This window comes from Mytilus edulis, chromosome 13 (genome assembly GCF_963676685.1).
Source record: "Mytilus edulis chromosome 13, xbMytEdul2.2, whole genome shotgun sequence".
NCBI lineage: Eukaryota > Metazoa > Mollusca > Bivalvia > Mytilida > Mytilidae > Mytilus > Mytilus edulis.
This window is the reverse complement of record NC_092356.1, coordinates 49,616,024-49,640,005: the sequence shown is the minus strand read 5'-3', so window position 1 is coordinate 49,640,005 and position 23,982 is coordinate 49,616,024. Positions and strand designations below refer to the sequence as shown.

The following is a 23,982-nucleotide window of genomic DNA, read 5'->3' as shown; positions in this document are numbered from 1 at the left end:
AATTCAAATAGACTTAGAAATAAATCATACAAGGAACCTATTGAACCAAGAGTCTTAAATGGTGAAGTTGAAATCATCCCTTCGTAAATTTAGCAGACGCCATCACTAGTTGGTTAACCGTTATGGAAATAACCGCTTCACATATGGTATCTGATATTTTCCTAACGTCGTCACTACAATCCCGTTCCCTTTTATATGAATGTGATCTACCGAATTAGACTATTTACTGGGTTTGTAATAAACTGACCTAACGACAGGTGTGTCATGTGTACAATTATTTTTCTGTTTGCCTTTTTTTCATTTTTAGCCATGGCGTTGTCAGTTTATTTTGGATCTATGAGTTTGACTGTCCCTCTGGTATCTTTCGCCCCTCTTTATATCCTAATTTTAAATTAAAGAAACACAGAAATGCTTTACAACAAAGTTAAAAGAAGAAAATTGAATAGATTTGATTGTACAGTTTACAATCAAATACAACTGTAAACGATATACCACTGGTCACAATTTGTATAAGAAAATATAACACGAAATTAAGAAAACGATATAGTAATTAAAATTCAATTGTTCAATTCATTGGTAGCCTTCTTAGTTCAAACAGAAATGGTTGCTTAGTACTTTTATGTTCAAAACAAGTGGTTACTAAGTATCAAAAATGTCATATGCTCTATCCTTATCCTTTAACGTTAAAATAATAAGTGATTGCTAAGGACTTATATGTTGTTGATAGTGTCATAAATGTCACTTCCAGGATAAATTATTTCATACTTATATTATTTATAGCCATCTAAGTTTAAAAATATATGGTTGATAAGGTTTTTTACGTCGTTGCAAGGGACCTTGACCCAACTTTGTAGATCATATCATGCTGAACATTTATGCATTCACAGTTTCTATCTATCTCTAACCTTTTTTGTGTTATAAGCAAAAAATCTTCATTTTAGACCTCGAAAAACAGGTCCATAATAATTGATCTATCAATGTTAGACTCAATATAACAAATGTAGATCTCAAATACACACACATTTTCTCCATTACGTTTTATCAGTCATCTTTTACGGTTTTTGAGTAAATCCGATAACAAGCTAAGGTAAAGGACTAGGTCATGACATTGACCTTTGACTTTATCCATTTTCATGGTCACATGAATTGATTATCATTGGTGACCGACATCGGTTAATTTTCAAAGGGGTATAACCCTAGCAATGAGGTGTTGGTTTTTTTCTATCCAAATGTAACGAAGAACAAGTGTCTAGTCCTGAACAAATTTCACATTCGTTTTTTTTTTTTTACCTTTTATGGTTATGGTGTTTGAATGATAACAAGGTTTTCGGTGTTATGGAAGATAACCGCTATAAAGAAAATGTGGTGCCCTAACCGAAAGATAGCTTTTTGTCAACCGATACTAGAAACCTAATATCATTTTAACATGTTGCGTACCTCATTTGGGAAATGTCGTAACGTTTTGCAGAAAGAATAATGATAATATCTAAAAACTAATTGTTCAGAGAACAATTGAAGGTCATTCCACCTCAATGAAAAGAATGGAATTTAAAAATGCGGTGTTGGAAAATGTCACTCCTGGTTCATGCAGTTTGTTACTTCTTACTGATATTTAAAAAAGAAAAATTCTATGTTCTGTTTCATAGGATTAGTCTGAAATAGGCTACTTCCGGTTAAAATACGATTATTTCCGGCTTACCTGATAAATGATAAAATGTCTTCAGCCAAATACAAAAGACTAAATTGTTTTATAATGAACCAGTAGGATTTTTTAGCAAAGGTCAAAATCTAGAACGTCAAATTGACCTTTGATCTTGACTTCAATTTCAAGGTCAAAGGTCGGTGATCTCAAATAGAAAGAGTTCAGGTCATTTACATGTAGGGTTGCGGAGTAATACTGATTTGAAATACATAAGGGGAGAAAACTCTGTAAAAGGTTGATAAAAGCTGAGGTATGGGGCATAAAATCACAAACAGCAGGTTTAACAGGTCACAAAGTGTAACGATAAACATATTGAAGCATTCGAAGAATACTTGGTATTTAAGGAATCTAGCTAATGTAAGAAATTCTCAAAGCAGTTTTGTGTGGAGAAATTATGTAACAATTCGATTGCATTCATACCTAAATGTTTTAGTTTTTGATTACTTTTTAAATCAAATGCAATTATTTCATAACACTTTGATATACATGTATAAAAAATGGAGATATGGTATAATTGTCAACGTGACAAATTTCCACAAAAGACCAAATGAAACAGAAAATAACAGCTATAGGCTACCGCAGAGTCTTCAAGAATGAGCAAAGACCATACCACATAGTTATACATAAAAGACCCCGAAATCACTAATGTTAAACAATTCAACCGAGAGAACTAACGGCCTAATTAATGTACCAAAATAAAAATGAACGATAAACAAATAATTAACACAACAACAAATTTTACCCTTGTATTTTTGTAGAAGTTGGGTGATTTCATCTTTAACATCTGTAACCAATGCTGTATTATTCCTTTGGATTTCAAGAGGGTCCAGAAGGTTCTAAAATGGATAACAAATTAAATGTGTACTATATTAGAAAGGATGTTTATTGCATGATGCAAAATAGCACGATACATCAGGTTGCTAAGTCTTTCGTTTTCTATGCTGAGTAGTGTAAACTGTTGTTTGTCCCAAAGTGTTTTGCAATAATGTTGTCATTTTATCATCGACTTATGCGTTTGAATATTCATTATATATCTTACGCCTTTCTTCATCAGAAATCCCATATGTTTTACTTACTATATGCAGTTGTTCTTGATGCATCTTTGTTGATTCACAAATTTCATAGTGTGTGTCATTTCGTGTATGGTAAATGTGCACTGTTTGTCACTTTTGTTATTTTCCATAGTCCTGTATGCGAAATCCCGATCGATTTTTATAATACCATAAAGTATATTATCCAATATTGAAATCATAACAACCGAACCACGGCGAAAAACCAAATTTTATAAATGTCAGTTGCGACTGTGTGCATTTGCGGGATCGATTACTGAGCGGAATTGTATATCAATTTGTGATTAACATAAGTTTATTTTCCTATATCAATTCTGGTTTTTTTAAGGTTAACTTAGAGTAGTAACTAGCTTTTAGCTCAAAACTTTCTTACGTTTAGTTTTCAAGATGTTACGATATATGCATGGCTAAAATGCGTATTGTATTTGCGCGCATTGATAACTTTAATGTCATCATATTATTAATCGTTTTCTTTTGCGTATTTACAATATTAAAGCAAGATATTAATGTCAGTGTACACGTATCATGCTTCTAACATTTTGCATTTAGAGAATTATAAGACCTGAAATAAAATCAAACAAAATTTCAAAACTATGCACGAAAGATTTCAAGCACATATGAAAATTAATTATCTATAATTATTTGCAAAATACATTATAATAAATTATTTCTTATTGATAAATAAATTATATAGGAAATATATTCTGATAATTCTACCTTCTTAATTACATCAGCATTGTTCTTGATAATTTCTACTAAGCCTTCGATTGATAATGCCTTTTCTTTCAATGCACATATTTTCCGTTTGTTCGCTTTAGCAAAATAGTTTCCTACAGTGCTAGCTATCCCTAAAATAGCCTGCTCCATGTTAACCCATCTAGTGTTAAATTCTGCCTCCGAAATGCGATTGCCAGGTCGGTGTGACAAGAAATTTCTCGTAGCTTTGATAGTTTCAAAATCTATAGGGTATCCATGTATAGATTGGTTGCTGTTTATAAAACACGAATTGATAATTGCACACAATAGTGTTATATCCATACAGTCAACTTCATTAGATTCATTTGCCTTGATTCTGCACAAACAGTCCTTTGTTATTACATTATTTCTTCCGGTTTGAAAATGGTCCTTTTCAGTTGGAGGAGTAATATCAAACAATTGCTGAAACTGCGTTTCATTTAAACTTCCTCTTTTTGAAGAGACAAGACATTTTTTAGAACACTCACAACACTGAATTTTAGGATAGCGTTCATGAAACAGACAATGTTTATGTATGTTTAAAAAAGTGCAAAAATCTTTGGTATCTAAAATTTTCCGTTCAAAGTAATTATGCAAAACATCCATTCCGATTCCAAGGATTAATGTCAAAAGTTTAGTGTAATAACAGCACTCTTTATCAGATGCAAAAGCCTCCATTGTATGGTTTATGCTTGCTTTATTTAAAAGAAAAATGGTAAATTTGTAGTATCGTTTTTAAATCTTTAAATAGTTTAATGTAGTCTTTAATTTTTATCTTACCAACCTTTCATGGATCTTCAATTGGTCTCCAATAAGAAGAAAAAAATCTAAAAACCTGGTATTCATATACAATAAATCAGATGATTTTGTTTCTTTGCCTTTGCCTATCACAAACGATGTTTCTAGTTTTTAACCTCATGATGTATGGGATCCGGAAGTTTAAATAATATTATCTTAAAAAGTATAATTGGATTGGGCAACTCCACACAATAAGATTCAATATATTACCACTGTGTATCATCGCCACCGGAAATTGGGTACTAACGAAGCGGAGAGAAATAGAAAAAAAAGTAAACAAGTTAAGAATTCATTCAATTTAAAGCATTTCCACTCATTGGATGAGGGTGCCGCTATAGAAATGATTTTCTGATATACAATTCTTTAAATTATTAGGCAGATAAGTACAAAATTGATACAAGATTGTGTGTAATACTCCAAAACTTGCCACTTAGTACCGGAAAATTTCGAGGTCGATCGTCCTCTGTCGCCCCATTCTCAAGATATTGAACTGTTTTTCATTATTTTTCCAGACACGTTTTTAGATTATTATAGTGTGGCATCATATTTACTGAAATTTGTTGTCAAAAAGATGTATTTTAAAGAATATAGACCATGAAAAATAAAGTCTAGTGTACGGCAACTTGCTCGTGTTGACAAATTTACTGTATGGCAACTTGTTTTCAACTGTATGGCAACTTGCTAATTTTAGAATAGTTATTTACCGTCCTTTCAAAGAAAATAAAGTATTAAGTTCAAATATCTAAGGGGTGGGTGGGGGGTTACCCATTTATGTTAAACTGTTTTTGTCTTTTTCAAGGTTTTTATTTGTTTAAAACTGTTATTTGACTGATAAATTTAAAAACCCTGAACTGTTAATCTGTTAACACTGTCTGTAATCTGTTTTGTTAAAATTTGCAATGTTGTTAACTGTTTATTTGAAATTGAGATTCCAGTTATCTGTTACTTAATACTTAAAGTGTTCACTGTTTTTGACATTATTTTCTCTGTTAACTGATCTTAACTGTAATTTACAAGAATCACATGAACATTTGCTGTCCATTCCCTTTTTTACGTTGCTTCCGCAAAGTAAAAAATCTTTGAGTATTGTTAATCCTTGATAAAATTGAGAATGGAAATGAGGAAAATGTCGAAGAAACTGACGCCCGGCCAAATAGAAGAAACTACCCAACGCAACGAGAAGATTATGCACTAGGATGGGGTGTCAATTCACAGATAGGAAAAAACTTAGAATTGACACTCATAATTTTTAAACACCCTCTTTCCCTTCCTTCCTAATAAATAACTATTTGAGTTATGCTATGCATGTGTATATTTATGGAAAGAGAATCGTCCATAGATTTGATTTCCAATAGTAATAATGGTGAAATATAATCTTTTTTTGTGTAACCATGGCAACAATCAGCATTTATTTGATACCAAATATTGCAAGATAGGGGGTTGAACATGTCACAAAGATCTCAAAAATTTGGTCCAAAGGAAAATGTCAATCAATAAGAGTGAAACCTTTCCTGAAACCATAGACATATATCTATCAAAAGGTAAAAACAAAATATATGTATTTCTGCTGTTTTTTTCTCCATAAAATTGAATTGAAAAGATCGAGCGTCAAATCTTTGTTGAAAAACAATACAATTTTTTTTAAATCTATGGCGGTACGGATAGGAACGTACGGACGTTCAAACTGAAAAAAATGGCTTCTAAAACATGTTAAAAACAATCTAAATGTTCATATAAACTCACCAGGAAGGCTATATTGTTATTTAACTATCTAAAAATCAATTCAATTGTACAAAAACTTTCATATTTAGAAAATTCACCATGGCTATAATGCGAAACTAAACTTGTAACTGTGCATTGATATACCCGAAGCTGTCTCCTAAGTGATCAATCATTTAACTACAAAAAGGGGCTAGAAGTTCAATGTTTGTTTCTTGAAACATATAAATGAACCAAAATTTAAAAAATGAAATAAATACAAGACTATATACAAATGTATCAAAGGTTACAGACTCAAGTTGGGTCATGCAGGTGCAACAAATGCGGCAGTGTTAAACATGTTTAGGGATATCTCATACCCCTCTTTATACGTCAAACCAATGTAGTTATATCTGCCTAACCTTCTATTTGTTATGTATCAAAAACGTTAAAAGGAAAGGCCACTTCTTATCTAGCTAAAACCCTGGTCAGTCCTATGATGAAAATAATTCAGAAGTATGTGGAATGTTTGATAAGTTATATTGACCCTGAGTACCTGGACGGAATCGTGAAAAATAAAGTACCTTTTCATTTTGCAATTCGTAAAATAACTGAACAGTGTGGCCTGGTAGAAGAGGCCAAAAAATGAGGACTTGGTTCTCAAATTGATGTCAAATTTGCTAGTCTAAGACTTCAGAAATGTAAAGATGGACCAAGGCTTTTTTATATCAGCTCAGAGTTCTTAATTGGGACTCGGAGACGAAAGAGCGCTTTAACTTGTGACACCTTACATGTTACTTTCTGATTTATACACCGGTTTTGATGATTTAAAATAAAAATGAGTAAACCTTCGTAATTCCTTTTAACAAAATCATGTAAGCAATGAGTCGTATGAATACCCTGACTGAGATGTAACCATAATTTAAAAGAGCTCCCGCCATAAAAAAAATTAATGTTCACGCCCTATAGTATTCACTCATTCTAACTGTTTGTTACACTTTCCTACGTCATGACGATAACCCAAGTTTACTACGACTGATTGACATAAAACATTTACTCAACAATATACATAACCAGAAGAAGCCTCCCTTTTGCTGTTTGAAGCATTTTCGATTATTCATGACATAGTCCTTTTTCTTGGAGTCGATCACTCCGTCTGCTTTTCCATCCGTTCAGTTGTCTGTCCATGTGTCAATAAAAAATATGGTACTTGCGTGTGTCTTCTGAAAACTAGTCAGCTTTATAAAAGATTCCTTATGGAGCTTGGCATTTCTGCGACTTTGAACAGTGGTTTTCAAACTTTTGAATACATTGAAGATAATTATGCACTTCCCCTTTTCATTGCTTTTGGGTTCGTTTGGAAAAAATGGTAATTAAATTTGCTGTTAACTCTTATCAAAACGAAACTGACAAGAAAATTAATTCGAAATGCAATTCACGATTTGTTTTTCCTTACTTTCGATGAAAACAAAGTATTTTCTTAATTTTGTCTGTCCGAATTCTCGATCCTGTGGTTCGGTGGTTGTCGTTGCTTCATCTCTATCTTATTTGTTGTTTTCATAAATTGTTTTGTTACACTGTATATAAGTTAGGCCGTTAGTTTGCTTGTTGAGTCCTTCCATATTTTTCTGTCGGTGCTTTTTATAGCCGACTATAAGGTACGAGTTTTCGTTGTTGGAGGCCGTAGGATAGCATAATTGCTTGCATACACTTTATTTTATCCTGATGGATAGTTATCTTATTTGCTATCATACCACATCTCCACTGTTTTTATCTATAAAAAAGCTAGCACCAACAAAAGATGAATGGACGGTTTATTTTATTGAACTTACACAATTCAACCTAACAACAAATAAGACAACAGTCGTTAGTAGTATAACGATATGTAAATGTATTTAGGATAATATGGTTGAAAAAAACCTTTTTGTACAAAATCGAAAAGCGGTACGCAACGAGGCCTTCTGAACTGAATTAACGGCATATGTTTAATGATATTTGATAAGTAAGACATTTTGTATATTTGTAAGCCTGTAAAGCTTTTATATCAACAAAATATCGTCATTTGATATTATCTGAACAGTGATTAATTTCCTCTTAAAATTATAATATATTGCAAGACGCCGTACAGACAAAAGTTGTTATTTTGCAATTCGCCGTACAACGTCCTGCAATTCGCCGTACAACAAACAAACAATGTTTTTGTCCATATTCTTTAAAAAACATGTTTTTGACAACAAATTTCAGTAAATATGATGCCACACTATAATAATCTAAAAACGTGTCTGGAAAAATAATGAAAAACAGTTCAATATCTTGAGAATGGGACGACAGAGGACGATCGACCTCGAAATTTTCCGGTACTAAGTGGCAAGTTTTGGAGTATTACACACAATCTTGTATTAATTTTGTACTTATCTGCCTAATAATTTAAAGAATTATATATCAGAAAATCATTTCTTAAGCAGCACCCTCATCCAATGAGTGGAAATGCTTTAAATTGAATGAATTCTTAACTTGTTTACTTTTTTTTTCTATTTCTCTCCGCTTCGTTAGTACCCAATTTCCGGTGGCGATGATACACAGTGATTACAGTCAAACAAAACATATTTTCTAATATATCTCGTAGATAGAATTAAATGTTGACAATTAAGTTGAATATACATTAACATTCCCTCCTTGTTCGCAAATCGTCTTAGCTCACCTTTGCGTATCCAAATATGGAAAAGAACTGTAATAATCCTAATTGAAATCTATTAGCAACCTATTTTAAATTTCTACACAATTTTAAAGCTATCATCAATTTTAGTGACTACCAGTCATGTCAATTTGTACCCGGTTTTGACTGGATTTCTACTTTCTAGTTCAAAACAGTAAAGTTTGACATCTTTTCATTGTACCTGTTCATCCCATACACAACTTGGCGGCGATAGTGTTATCTTTAGTCAACATACGTCATAAATAACTTTAACAAAATAGCGATAAAGATCATCATTATATTCGTAAAGTACTAAAATTGTCTCACTGCAATATAAATATTGTTAAAAACTTGAATCGAAGCAGAATGTGTTTTCCATGTTTGTCACCAGATTGGGTCCGAAAAAAACTCGACCAATTTTCATTCTAAATATTTCTATTTTGATGGGGAAAAACATTAAATGTGTCGTTGTCAGGAGAAAAAAAAACACTTGTAACTATTTCTACTCTGTCTTACCTTATTAATCAAAATACTACACTTAGTACACAATAAATATAATTCACATCTTTATTATTGCACTCACAGTTGGAAGTGCTCAAAATATACGATAGCAGTTTTTAAAGTCTATGCAACCAAGTAAGAAAATTTTATTCATCCATTGTATATACAATTTAAAAACTTTGAAATAGCAATGTACTTATTAAATAGGTTGGAGTCGATCTCACAAGTAAAACCCGTTATGATATAAAAGGCACAATGAGATATAAGTGTACAAAACAAAAACTGTATACCGCCATTTTGGATTCGGTCTAGTTCTTTGCTTAGATAAAAATATGTTTCTGATTGTGGTCTAGGTATGGTATACAAATTCATTATAAAACGGTATTACCTATAATGGTTTACTTTCATAAATTGTTATTTGGATGGAGAGTTGTCTCATTGACACTCATACTACATCTTCCTATATCTTTTATTTGATAAACAAGCAACAGGTAGACTATCAAATTAAAACAAAACAGACATGTGTACGGACCTACAATAGTAGTCAAATTCTAGAAAATAAAGAATGCTTACAGGTAATATTAACCACCAAAACCCGAGAGTAGATTGATATTAAGTGACAATCAGTGTACTGGAAAAGTAAATACATTTTGCTGTGAATGTTAGATAAAGGTGACTATAGTTTACTGATGTTCAACTCTTGTAAATTAATTCAGAAAAGACAAAAAACGCAACTAACAAGTACTGAGGGAATCGCGTGGACTGCAAAAAGGAGCGATATCGGTTGTGTCTACAGATTATACGTCTCCAACTATGCATGCATTATCCGCAATACCAATCCACATTCAGAGATGAATATGTGGGTCCAAAGTGCATTCTTTATAATATTAACATACACAGATTCATATATTAAGAATTTTATAACAAGTTAAGATCAAGTATTTCGTTTTTCATCTTTATTACAAAATTAATATACAAATAATAATGCCGATCTACACAATATCAGAAATGACAGAATTGTTACAACTGTAATAATATAATGATTTCAACTGAGTGATTATTTGTCAATCTTTGGAGAATTACTATCATGTAAGACCTCCAAAACTGTTTACAACATGAAAATGTTCCATAGATAGGAAAAAATTATATATATATATATACAAAAAAAAGTTACCAATCGAATGTATGTCTATGTGGTTAATATGATAACAGATGATTGAAAGCTGTTCAAAGAAAGACTTCAATAAGATAAAAGAAATAATTATATTCCTCGACCATATGTACAGGTCTAATCAAAAGCTAAATGTATGCTTCCATCAAATAAGAAAATGATTTCAACTGTTGATATTACTTGATTAATTTCACTTGACTGGGCGGAGTTAAAACTATTCGCTCATCATTGACCAGTCCATCTACTGATCGGTGTTTCGGGATAAACTCATCAATGAAGTGTCCAATTATGGTCATTGTTAATTCGTTTGGAAACACTGATAGGTGATTAGAAATCAATGATAATTATAACGACAATCTTCCTTATCACACACGTCTTCAAATAGACTGTCCTTATGCAAATTAAAATGTAAGATCCGCCCGATCAGTTGAAAATAATATTGGTAATACCTTAAATTACTTCTTTAACGACGACAGGACGTAAATCATTAAGTCTTTTGAATCGTAGACATTTCAAAAATTTATAAAAAGTTAGATAGTGATTGCAGCATAGTGTGTTTGTTATTAGAATTGTGAATTGTGTGTGATACAACTTAGAGTGAAAATATATGAAGGTTATCTTATTCGAACTTTCGGTTTACCTAATTTTACTATGTTTGCATTACTTAGACATCATATTTCCCTTCTAAATTCTAAACCGTTTTGATTTTTTTCGTTTTCTAATATACAAAATTGCAATATTGTCGTATTGAGTTCATAGATATTTTTGAATTTGATGAAAATTCATTTAGATTTTTCAGACCTAATGTTTGCGTGTCTCTATTTGTTATGTAAGACATGACGACAACATACTAAACACTATTACACCATCGAATATTTTTTAATGATGGAGTACACATTCTTTTTACTGCAAAAGCACTTACATAAAAATTTCAAACCATCTATTTTTAAATATAGTTTTTCATGCCATAGTTATTGCAATTATAGAAGGAATAAACTAAGTCCCACTGCAAGTGCAATTGATAAAACCCAAGAGCTTGGAGTACTTGCTCCACCGTATGAACTTCTTAAAGCTTGAAGAAACGCCTGACGTCTACACACATTATTGTGTAGTATGTCATCGATTTCTGTGATGTTATGACATATCCCTGGCAACATGGCGCATTGAAATTCATTTTTCAGCCCTACAGTAACTTCATGACAACTCTCCTTCCATGCAGTGGTGTCGCACTCCATATGCTGAACACGAATTCTATAAAATATTGAATTAATTATTTGATAAAAGGGTTAACAACATTAAAGATATATTAAGAAGATGTTGTATGAGTGCCAATGAGACAACTCTCCATCAAAGTCACAATTGTAAAAGTAAACCATTATAGGTCAAAGGACTGTGTTCAACACGGAGCCTGGGCTCACACCGAATAGCAAGCTATAAAGGATTTAAAAAATGACAAATGTTAAACCTTTTAAACAGGACCACCAACGGTCTAATTTATACAAAAACGAGAAACGACAAACACTTATGAACCACGTCAACAAACGACAACTACTGAACATCAGATTCCTGATTTTGGACAGGTGCAAACAAATGCCACCAGTTTAAACGTTTTAATAGGTAACAACGTCCACCCATATCTGAAACAATAGTGTAACATCACAAAAAAGAAAAACACATTATAAAATATCAATTGAAATGGTTTAACTCAATCAAAAGAAACTTATTAACACAAGTGAATATACACTGAACGAATAAAGTTGAGCTACGATACAATGTAAATACAAATTCAAATCAATAAGATAAGAGGTGACTTAATAATAGTCATAATAGCAAGTTGTTGTCTGTGTTCCTGAGGATCTGCAATGTGTATATTGTGCAGTATTTTCGAAATTCTACAATATCTAGACGAATACTAGTACGTGAATATAATCAGATTTATGCTTCTTTCATATCGTTATATTTTTTTCTAAATCACTAGGAACATAAAAACAAACCCCCTTTTTTATAATGGGATGGAAAGCATGATATAACAATTCATGAAACAAAATTACTAAAAGCTAATGAAAAAGGGACGTAACAGTTATTGTAAAGCTTTTTTTTTGTCTCAAATTCAACACTGAGCAATCTTTGGGTTTTTATGTTGTTCATGCAAAGTCGAAGAATTGAACAACACTGTTAATTTGTCTGGCAAATAAGTCATAGAAAAGCAGACAGTGTCCGTGCAAATACAGGAACAATACTAATACACATATTTAGAAAACCAACGGCGAACATCAAGATGCATATATATGTTAGATAACTAGGCAGAAAATGTCATGTGAAAAAAGGGAGATAATCGAGAGAATTGACTAAAATTTTATGAAATAAACTAGCCGAGAGCGGGAAAATGAAGTTGCACATATAAGAGTTATCTAAAGGATAAATACACCATAGATATATAATATAAGCGGGTTGCATACAGCTCGTCAAACTATACAGATATAGGAAGATGTGGTATGAGAGCCAATGAGACAACTTTTCATCCAAGTCACAATTTGTAAAAGTAAACCATTATAGGTTAAAGTACGTTCTTCAATGCCATGCCTTAGCTCACACGGAACAGCAAGCTATAAAGGGCTCAAAAAATGAGAAACAAGAAATATATGAACCACACATTAAACGACAACCACTGAACATCAGATTCCTTACTTGGGACAGGTGCATTGTATTGTTTAGGTTATCAAATAGACTCAGTAATATTTTAATTGTATTTCAATCAGGTTTCATTGACTCTATACATATAACAGTTAAAAGTAAATTTAGCTTTTTGTTTTGAAAAGTATTTTTTTTCTTTTTTTAATCTATCGTTCTTTTTATTGGGAGTTGATATCTTTAATATTTTTTTATTATGAAAAGTTCTTGTTGTTTACAGCAATGTTATTTACCTGCAAAATTCCTTTAAGAAATCGTCTTTACTCATGGACTTCCACATTTGTCTAGCCTCGAGATCTAATGTCTGAGATGACATTACATCAATACAGTTATGTACAGTTTCGCTCGGGGTCTGGAAGCAATTTAATCCGTCAACATACACTGCAAAATATTATACATTGTGTTTAGGGTATACACTTTGTTGTTTCCTCTCAAGGCATGTTAATACATACTATTTTCATAGGCGGATCCAGGGGAGGGGGCTGGGGTGCCCGGGCCCCCCTTTCGTGGGAAAAATGTGATTGATTATATAGGGAATCAATGAAGCATGACTGGAGTGGACCCCCTTAGGTCAGTCAGCACCCCACCCCCTTTTATGAAAAGTTCTGGATCTGCCACTGATTTTAACTGCATAAATAAATGCATTATTAAGACAGCGCTGCCAAAATTAAGAATAACCTTGATTTAACGATAATGTCAAGAAAATAAGATAATTTTCACACAGAAAAAGGCTAACATGAAATTGTGTAAAAACATATGAAATAGTTGTAAACAATGGTATCATATAGGAGTTATAATAGATAATTTAAAAGATAAAAAAATGGTTTTCATTAGGCAATACACATTAGAGAATCATATTTAGAAGATGTTATGCAAATTGAGATGTAAAAGGCAAAAATTAGACATATAAAATAGACATAAAATAGAAATAAAGGATCTTTGAATATACAATTGGACATTAGACGCCTCAGATTGGAGAGAAAATTGCAAGAGATTAAGAAAAAATTAATAAAATAACAAAAAAGAATATCGAAAATTGTTCTTGAGAAGTAAACTTCTGTAAAAATGGAATAAACTCAAAAGCTCATAAAGGAAAGAAAGGTATTTTGACTTTATATGTTTTAAAGTTGGTTGCTCTGTGACATCTTTCCCTGTGTGCCTCCGGGCATAAAAAGGACTAGGTAGGTAGAAACATCATGCACAGTCAAACAGGGTTTAACTCATGTATGGTATTATGATAAAACGTGTAGGGAAGACTAAACTCACCTTTTTTATTGTCGCAGAGAACATCTATACTTTTTTCAATGGCTGTCTGATCATGTCCTGACATCATTAAATATTCCTCTGCCTGAGGACAATTCTTCATGACTAGTCTCATGCAATCATATAATTGTTTTCTTGATCTGTAAACCAAAAAAGAATCACTTCAAACTATTATCATTGAAAACAATAATTTTTAAAAAGATTTAAAAAAAAAATAATTAAATCAAAAAGTTTAAATCAGGGCAAAAAAAAACATTACACATAGTTGACGTATTTTTGTTAATGATCCAATAAAAAAAAGAAAAAAATACAATAAAATACAAAATAGAGATAAAAAAAAATGATGCTGGCACAGATGACAAAAAAAGGTAAAACAGGATATCCGTTTAAGTGACAATTGAAAAAAAAATATGTCTCTTATAATAGAAACGAAAGTATATGGCCAGGGGTCTTCATCTAAAACACGAAGCCAGTGCACCCACAGCACAAAAAATACAAAGGTCACAAAAACACAATGAAATATAGTATTTATTGCTGTTCTTCATCTTATGATGGAAATTGCATGTTGTTGAATATCTACGTACCCACAAAACTTTTGTGCAGCATTCATATCTTTGCCAATGACTGCTCCTTCCACATCTTTGTCGTCCGAGATAAACATGTCGGGACTAAAACCTACTTTGGTATAACATCTTTGCATTTCTCTGTTCACCAACGGTACACATATTGGTGATGGGGGTAACAGTCCTAGAATTACACAGACAGTGTCGAAATTAAGATTTCAATTGGAGGACAAATTAAGAATATGTATTTGTACAAGCCCATATATGCTTTAGAAAGTGTTACGAATATCAAAATTGCTCACATTGTTGTAATTTTCAAAACTAGATAATGTTGTTAGTATAAAAAAGAAGATGTGGTATGATTGCCAATGAGACAACTGTCCACAAGAGACCAAAAGAACACAGAAACTAACAACTAGTTTGGTAATTGCAAGCTACCTTTTTTGGTTGTGCATACACTTCTTTCTTGAGACTTTACGTGAATGTTGATGAAAGCAAACTTGTAGAAGAAATTAAGAATACGTAATTGTACACATGCCTAGAAGGTGTAAATAATAGTTAACTTCATAAAGTCCGAAAACGGTCACATATATTTAATTTGTATACTTAAAATATACACTATCACTAGCAATGCTAATTGCAAACTTCATTCATCAAACAATTCAGATATTTCTTTTTTTGTGAATTTAGGTGAATATGGTTGTTATTGAAAACAAACGAAAAACTAATAAAAAGGTATTCAGTTCATATGGAAAACGTCACTTTCATTTATAGTTTACAGTCAAACCTGCTTAAAAGACGACCTGTAATTAAGCAAAATCCTATGTCAAAAGACTACCAATTTTAGATCCCTCTGTAGAACATTTCATAAGAATTTAACCTGTATTAGAAGACCACCTGTTTTATGAGACAACTTGTTCGCTTTCCCTTAAGTTGTCTCTTAAAGCAGGTTTGACTGTAGTTCCTATTGGCAATAAATGAGAGTTTTTGGAACCAACCTGTTTCACATACGTCCTGCACGATTCGTAGACCTTTCAGTGCCATTTCTTGTCCAAAATTATAATCATGAACATCAAGGCATGGCGGTTTGTCTCGTTTTCCTATTATGGCTGGAATGGCACAATCCAAGATGCCTTGTCTTTTTCTGAAAGAAGGAACGCTATGTGAATCAATTTTGCCTAACAACCTTTCAAATCACGAATCAATAATTAAAGATTCGGTTTAGGATACCTTTTCTTCAATGTTGTAGAAAATATTCAATCACTTATTACCATGTTAGTAATTTTAGTTTGGTGGAAACTTTCTTTTTTAAATTTTCAGGACTATTCTAAACTCATTTTGTTGTGGCAAAACTAAAATTAGGAATAACCCTGTCTCAGTCTTAGAGATTAAAAGATTTATAATACCTTTTTTTCAAACATATCGATATGTCCTTTCCCTTGGAAAAGTAATTTTAAACGTATAGAATATGTTATGCTTTTTGTGATTAGTCAATAGATCGCGAGCCAATGATAAGGAAAGCCAATCCATACATGCCAAATGCATGATATCAAAACTCCAATCTAATTAAAATATTGATCTCTGATTACGTTATACTACATATGAGTATTACGTAATCAGAGATCAATATTTTAATTAGATTGTCAAAACTAAAAAAAAAGAGTACATGTAAACTTAAAAGCCAGAAATGTTTGTGGTAAATTTTGTCTTAAATGGTTGCAAGCTGGAATCTTGTATATATTAGAAAAATATCCGCTGTTTAAATTTTTAATATGCTAAATCCGATACATGGCGTACTTTCAGTCCATCACTACCTTCATCAGAATCGTTTCGAGCTAAGAGGCTAGAAAACATAATTATATAAGTACATGAGGACTGAGCTGTTAAACAAAAGATACCCAAACAGATAGTCATCAACACCTTAAATAAAACGATATTTCTATTAGAAAGCTTTGATGATTATTGTCCAAATATTGTTGTTATATGAGCATACATAACGAATGTGCTATAAAGACTAATTAATATACGGTGCGACTGCAATGCTAACAACCACAAAAGGAAAAACATTGGAAAGGACAAAAAATAACGATTGAGTCTTAACATACATGTAGTCTTTTTATCCAACTCTGTATGCGGGAGTTGTGACATTGACTTTTATTTCGGCACATTTTTATATTTACTAGTACTGTTTAATAATCTAGAATCTCTAGTCAAAATGAACTAATTCAATCAATACTGAAGCACTGTCTATTGGGTGGGTGGCACTCTTTGGGACTTATAACGACCAAGCGGTAGTAAAATCGTAAATGTTTCCTCTCACACAACCCGTGCATTTTGAATACGGTTCATCTAACTTAATTAAAACTAAAGCATTTTTTTCAGAATCCTACTACAACATGGGGGTGTTCATATGCGGATCCAGGGTGGGAGCTCCCCCCTTTCGAGGGAAAAATTTGGTTGAAAAGTTCTGGATCTGACACTGGTGTTATAACTAGTCCACCTTTGCTACAGAGTTCGACATAATTTATAAAGGACACAAAGATATATACTCCTGTAAACCACACACTACAAAAAAAAACTTAGAAAAACAAGTGGCGAAATCGTGTGTTCTAGAGAAGTATATGTTACCTGCTAAATGTTAAATGCGTCACCCATCGTTATTTCTGCGTCTAAATCAATTCATAAATCTTAGATACCTATTCAGGTTAATTAATGTATAGAATGAAATTCAAAACAGTGTGGCTGTGGCCATTGATTGACACATTAAATTCATCCATTGACTGGGACAATTTAGGTGAACGTTTGTATGTAACGACAAAAAAAAAGATGTAGTATGATTGCAAATGAGACAACTCTCCACAAGAGACCAAAATAACACACAAATTTTAAACAACTATAGGTCACCGTACGGCCTTCAACAATAAGCGAAGCTCATACCGCATAGTCAGCTATTAAAGGCCCCGAAATGACCAATGTAAAACAATCAAACGAGAAAATTAACGGCCTAATTTATATACAAAAAAGTAAACGAAAAACAATTATGTAACACATCAACCACTGAATTACAGGCTCCTGACTTGGGACAGGTATATACATACAGAATGTGACGGGGTGATTCAGGTTAATTAATGTATGAATATATTGCTGGTCATCTAGAAAAACAAACATGATCACTTACTTGCACAGTTGTTCTTTGAGACCATCCAGGGAACTCGATTGTTTGGTGTCAGAAAAACTACCATTTCGTAACGTGTGAAAGAAAGAGTCCATAGTGTAGCCATTCTTAGAGAAACAGTCAGTTTGAATTTGCAACATTTCTTGTGTACATGCTGATGGTAAGAATTGTCTAGATTGTCGTGAGATAAACACACTGCTATTATTCCCAGATTTAATGGCTTGCATTATTTTATTCATGACACCTTTGCCTTTCCTCATTACTCCTCGCATAAATTGTGTCATATTACTTTTGCTATCTCCAAATCTGTTATTTAAATTTTGAGGATTTCTACCAGGACTTTGTTGATTGTCAAAGCCTGTCTCCCCAGTGTTTACTGCGCCAACACCATTTAATCTCATTGGTCTCGGCCTTCTGCCTCCTTGTGGCATTGGACTGTTAAGTCGTATTGGAACTTTATCTCCTGTAAAGGGTTCTGTTGGTTGTGAGTCGTCTTGTCCATTCGGTTCACCAACATACTGCCAATTACCATCGGCATCCGGGATAGCATTCATTGATCCTCCTTGCCATGGTGGTGGACCAGGTTGACCATTCGTAACACTTATCAACAGAGTTGTTACTGCAAATCCTGCATGAAAGATATGTCAGTTTAATGATAAATTATCCCTGATTTGTGTACCGGTGATTTGTGTAACTAAATTAAGCCTGCTTTCGGCCCTATAAAATTTAAGCTTTTAAAATATTGTGCTATATTTTAAATGAGACCCTCAAATAATTTGGGAATTTTGCATTGGAATTGTAACATAGTTGCATGCATACAACCATAACGTTACAAATAACGTGTCATTATAAAACAATTGATATGAATCACAACAGTAAAACCCTATAAAATGTATGTCTTTTAAAAACAAAATCTTTGAATATATATATATATTACAGTAAAAAGCAATTCAAGTCATAAGATGGATAAGTTAATATGCTCATAATAAAGTGATCTGAAAATTATTGCTGCAATTATGTTTTTGCTTCTCAAAGTGCATTATTGTACTTCTAAATTGTGAGGGGAAAACCCCTATAAAACAGGTTATATAAAATTAAGAAGATGAGGTATGAATGCCAATGAGACAACTCTCCACCAAAGACCAAATGACCTAGAAGTTAACAAGTATATACCGTAATACCGTCTTCAACAATGAGCAAAACCAATACAGCATACTCAGCCATAAAAGGCCCCGTAATGACAAACGTAAAACAATTCAAACGAGAAAACTAATAGTATTTTTATGTACAAAACCATGTGATACACAGCAAGAAATGACAAAAACTGAATCACAGGCTTTTGATTTTGGACAGGCATCTGCAGAATATGAAGGGGTTGAACTATTTTTTTAGGCGTCAAACCCTTCCCCCTACCTGGGATAGATGATTTACAGTACAACACAAGAGCAATTTGTAGTAAGCAATATGTGTGGCTACTTTGGAATGACCTTTAGAGTTTAACAGTTTGAAACATCGAATTTAATATGGCTTGTTGTTCACGAAGAATTCAACGACTTCATATTAAAAAATAGCGTGAGATTTTCTCATTCAAGCTGTTTACATATTAATATGACAAATTGATAAACATGTATTTTTAATAAATTCATTCAATACCTGCGCTTGATTTATAACATGTAGGAAGTTGTAATTATAGTTCTGGAGGCGAGGCCATTGTATAAAATCTCCGTTTGCGAAAACATGTTTTAACGAAGTACGTGTATGTCCCTCTAATACCGTTTCGAAAACAACCTGTATACTTGAATGCCAGAACCATAGTAATATGTAAAATCGAAACATAACCTATTTATAAGGTATACGCGAAAGTAAATGTCCATTTGCATTTGTAGTATTTGTATTTGTATCCATCTGATGAGTTAAGCCTTTTTCATCTGATTTCAGTTATAGTTCGTTCTTATATTGTACCGTTATACCCCTGTCCCAGGTTAGAGGGAGGGTTGGGATCCCGCTCACATGTTGAACCCGACACATTTTGTATGTATATGCCTGTCCCAAGTCAGGAGCTTGTTATTCAGTGGTTGTCGTTTGTTTGTGTTTTACATATTTGTGTTTTAGTCATTTTTTGTACATAAACTAGGCCGTTAGTTTTCTCGTCTGAATTGTTTTACATTGTCATTTCAGGGCCTTTATAGCTGACTATGCGGTATGGGCTTTTCACATTGTTAAAGGCCGTACGGTGACCTAAAGTTGTTGATTTCAGTGTCATTTGGTCTCTTGCCGAGAGTTGTCTCATTGGCAATCATACCACAACTTCATTATAGTTACAGTACAAAACCAAGGAGGTGTGTGATGACTGCTTCTTTTAATGAAAAAACGTCCTACCAATTACCAAAAAAAATATAGAAAGCATCAATAATTGTAGGTTTTTGAAATCAGTAGATAAAGGTATGCTAATTTGCATTCAAAAACGAGTTAAAACCAAAAATATTACAAATGTACAATATTATCCGTTACTAAAGGGAATGAACATTCAAACGTTGTGAATGTGTTTTTCTTATGTTATAATGAACATGTTTAAATGGTAAGTTAAAAATTGCGAATTATTCCTCTAAATATTTCCACAGTAATGTTTAACCAAATAAAAAAGACTATAAAAAGGTCGGTGAAAATGGCAAAGGGCAATACAAAATCCAGACATTATAATTAGAAAAAGAAAATATAAGAACAGACCGGCAAACATCAAAACAATACAAATAAAATTGAGAAAGGAAATGGGGAATGTGTCAAAGCGACAACAACCCGACCATAGAGCAGACAACAGCCGAAGGTCACTTACGACTGATAAAACTAAACGAATCGCTTCAAATTACAAATGGTAATCCGATGCTTTTGATTTTAAGAAGAACAACGGCTAAGTAATATTATAGTGTAAGGATTGACTTTATTCTACATTTGCATTAATGTTCTGCTTTACTTTTTATTTTGTTATTTTGATGGACTAATTTGAATAAAAGGAGTATGACGGAAAAAACAAACAAGCAAAGTTAACAGTAAAGATTGTATAAATACCCGACGATATAAAACTGAAAAGGGACAATTAATGAGTATTTTGGCGAGCGAGTCTGTCGAGTCTCTCAAAGAAGTTGTCTCAACTTATAACAACAATCATTTAACTTTCATACAACATTATAATGAATTATTGTTTTGTGTTTGTTATAACAGATTTCTGTACTTTGAATACGGTTCACTTGAACTTTGTCAGTCCGGTAACTACAAAGTTGGAAAACAATAATATCGAATTCTGAAATAAATTCTGCTTCTCTTTTGTATGTGTTTTGAGAGACAAATACTCAGAGATATTTTCTATCTAATGGTTTATATAATTCTTTTTAATTTCAACCTCACACTTTGTCCTATAAAACTAGAAAGCTGAGGGCTTAATATTCTTTAACTTTGTGAAATACATCACTAATTTTTGTGTACGGATGTATTAAACAAATATATATTTGTGGTGTATCAAACCAAGGATAATCTCTTTCTCCCCTTTTTTTAAATACTATTATCTTACCTATAAAAGAAAATACTTTAACTCCATAAACAAACATTTTTTCTTTCAAAATTTTTGAATAGTTGATCCTTTCTCGGTAAATCCAAGACATAAATGTCCTTAAATCGCCAACAGTATTAGCGAATGAAATCATCAGTATTTGACATTGATGGATTACAAGGAACTTTTGGGGTGGAATTGTCAATTTCATGCGTAAATGAATTTGTAAACAAACTATTTACCGTGTATGAAAAGTTGTTTTTCCCGTTTGAAAGGTTTTACACTAGTGTTTTTAGGGCCCTGTATGGCTTGGTGTTCGGTGTGCGCCAAGGCTCTGTGTTGAAGACCGTACCTTGACTTATAATTGTGACTTGGATGGAGAGTTGTCTCATTAGCATACCACATCTTCTTATATCTATCTATTTTTTGTGCAAATTCTATAAATGATTTGCAAAAGAAAGTTTTAAAAAAGAAATAAGACATTATTAAGACATTATCGAAAAATATAATATTATTTTGTTATACTTAATTCAATGTGCATCTTGCGAGAGCAATTAAACAGAATTAAAAACGCGGTCGTAGTGAATCATTCATAGATCAAATTTAAATTATATGGCACTAATGGTATCCATAAACAGTAAAATAACATGTTTATATGTTGAATATATATAAATATCTGCGGTTTTAATTTTGCTTTTCTGTTTATTTTCTCTTTTCTATATTTTGTCATTATATATCATTAAGAATTAATAATAATCATTGTAATAAATTGTTTGCAAGTATACTTCTCTCTTAGGGCGTCCTTGATTGACAATAAAAATGTTGTATTGTATAACTTCCACCTTCGTCATGTTTGAAAATACGTCATTGAGAGTAAACAATGGTCTGTGATATGCTTTAAGAAATCCAACCAGATAAGTGGCATGATCAAGTCGTGTGTTTGCTGTAAAAAAAATCTTGGTTTACAATGTTAAGATATTTACGGTATCACATTCAGAGTTAAATTTTTATGCCCCACCTACGATAGTAGAGGGGCATAATGTTTTCTGGTCTGTGCGTCCGTTCGTCCGTCTGTTCGTCCGTCCGTCCGTTCGTCTGTTCGTTCGTCCGTCTGTCCCGCTTCAAGTTAAAGTTTTTGGTCAAGGTAGTTTTTGATGAAGCTGAAGTCCAATCAACTTGAAACTTAGTACACTTGTTGCTTATGATATGATCTTTCTAATTTAATGCCAAATTAGACTTTTGACCCCAATTTCACGGTCCACTGAACATAGAAAATGAAAGTGGGATTTTCAGGTTAAAGTTTTTGGTCAAGGTAGTTTTTGATGAAACTGAAGTCCAATCAACTTGAAACTTAGTACACTTGTTGCTTATGATATGATCTTTCTGATTTTAATGCCAAATTAGACTTTTGACCCCAATTTTACGGTCCACTTAAAATAGAAAATGAAAGTGGGAGTTTCAGGTTAAAGTTTTTGGTCAAGGTAAATTTTAATGAAATTGAAGTCCAATCAACTTGAAACTTAGTACACATGTTCCCTATAGTATAATCTTTCTTATTTTAATGCCAAATTAGATATTTACCCAATTTCACTGTCCATGGAACATGGAAAATAATAGTGCGAGTGGGGCATCCGTGTACTTTGGACACATTCTTGTTTTTTTTATAGTTTTGTAGAGTTTTGAAAAGGTTAAATTGAAGACTAGTATGAAGTTTTGAACTTTTGATGTGTGTTAGCTTTTGGTTTTGCCATTTGATTTTTCGTTTTGAATTTTCCCCGAAGTTCAGTATTTTTTTGATTTCCCTTATGTAAACAAGTATTTTTAACTCTACCCACGCTTTAGCCGAAAATAAATTGATTAAGTGTTGGTGATTTACGCAATTTCATCAGTCTACTGAAGGAGAAGAATAAGTTATTTCTATCCAATGGGCCCACAAAGAGCATATGACATGTACAATAAAATACATTATTTAAGACACCAACAGAAAAAAAACAAAAGAATTGCGTCAAAAATTTGTTTTATTTGCAGAGGAAGCCGCAGTGCACAGAGAAAGCAATGGCGATATTTGCCCGGAAACCGACACTTCCTAGTAAATAAGATACATTGAATTTACAACCTCGATGTTGACATCCTAGTGATCAGTACAGATATACTTCATAGATCGTTCGGAAAACAAGACCTCGGAAATTCTTTAAATAATAGAAAAAATATGGGTATGATTGCCGATGAGAAATTCTGTACCAAAGAATTTAACTATTATAGATCACAGTACTGCTCTCAACAATGAGCAAAATTGATACCACACAGTAAGCTATAAAAGGCCCCGAAATAAAATAAGGTAAAACCATTCAAACGAGAAAAGTAACGGCCTGATTT

General features: G+C 32.5%; 2 protein-coding genes across 3 annotated transcripts in view; both read right to left on the bottom strand.

The window, feature by feature from the left end:
* LOC139500766 (uncharacterized) overlaps positions 1–9,324 on the bottom strand; it is a 57,841-nt gene extending 48,517 nt beyond the window's left edge. Inside the window, exons 1-3 of one of the 2 annotated variants that reach the window (XM_071289604.1) lie at positions 9,215–9,324; positions 3,490–4,202; positions 2,445–2,538 (exon numbers count right to left, since the gene is read on the bottom strand). In XM_071289604.1, coding sequence (XP_071145705.1) covers positions 2,445–2,538; positions 3,490–4,185 — 790 coding nt within the window. In that variant the 5' untranslated portion in view covers positions 4,186–4,202; positions 9,215–9,324. The remainder of the gene's footprint in view (positions 1–2,444; positions 2,539–3,489; positions 4,203–9,214) is intronic. The other variant, XM_071289603.1, reaches the window with a different exon arrangement.
* A 1,965-nt stretch (positions 9,325–11,289) lies between these two features.
* LOC139500377 (uncharacterized) lies at positions 11,290–21,760 on the bottom strand. Its single transcript, XM_071289119.1, has 7 exons — positions 21,628–21,760; positions 18,066–18,690; positions 15,886–16,031; positions 14,909–15,071; positions 14,328–14,464; positions 13,295–13,442; positions 11,290–11,621 (listed from the first exon to the last, which is right to left on the bottom strand). The coding sequence occupies exons 1-7, from the start codon at positions 21,758–21,760 to the stop codon at positions 11,351–11,353; spliced, it is 1,623 nt and encodes a 540-aa protein (XP_071145220.1). The 3' UTR covers positions 11,290–11,350.
* Between the last annotated feature and the right edge of the window lie 2,222 nt (positions 21,761–23,982).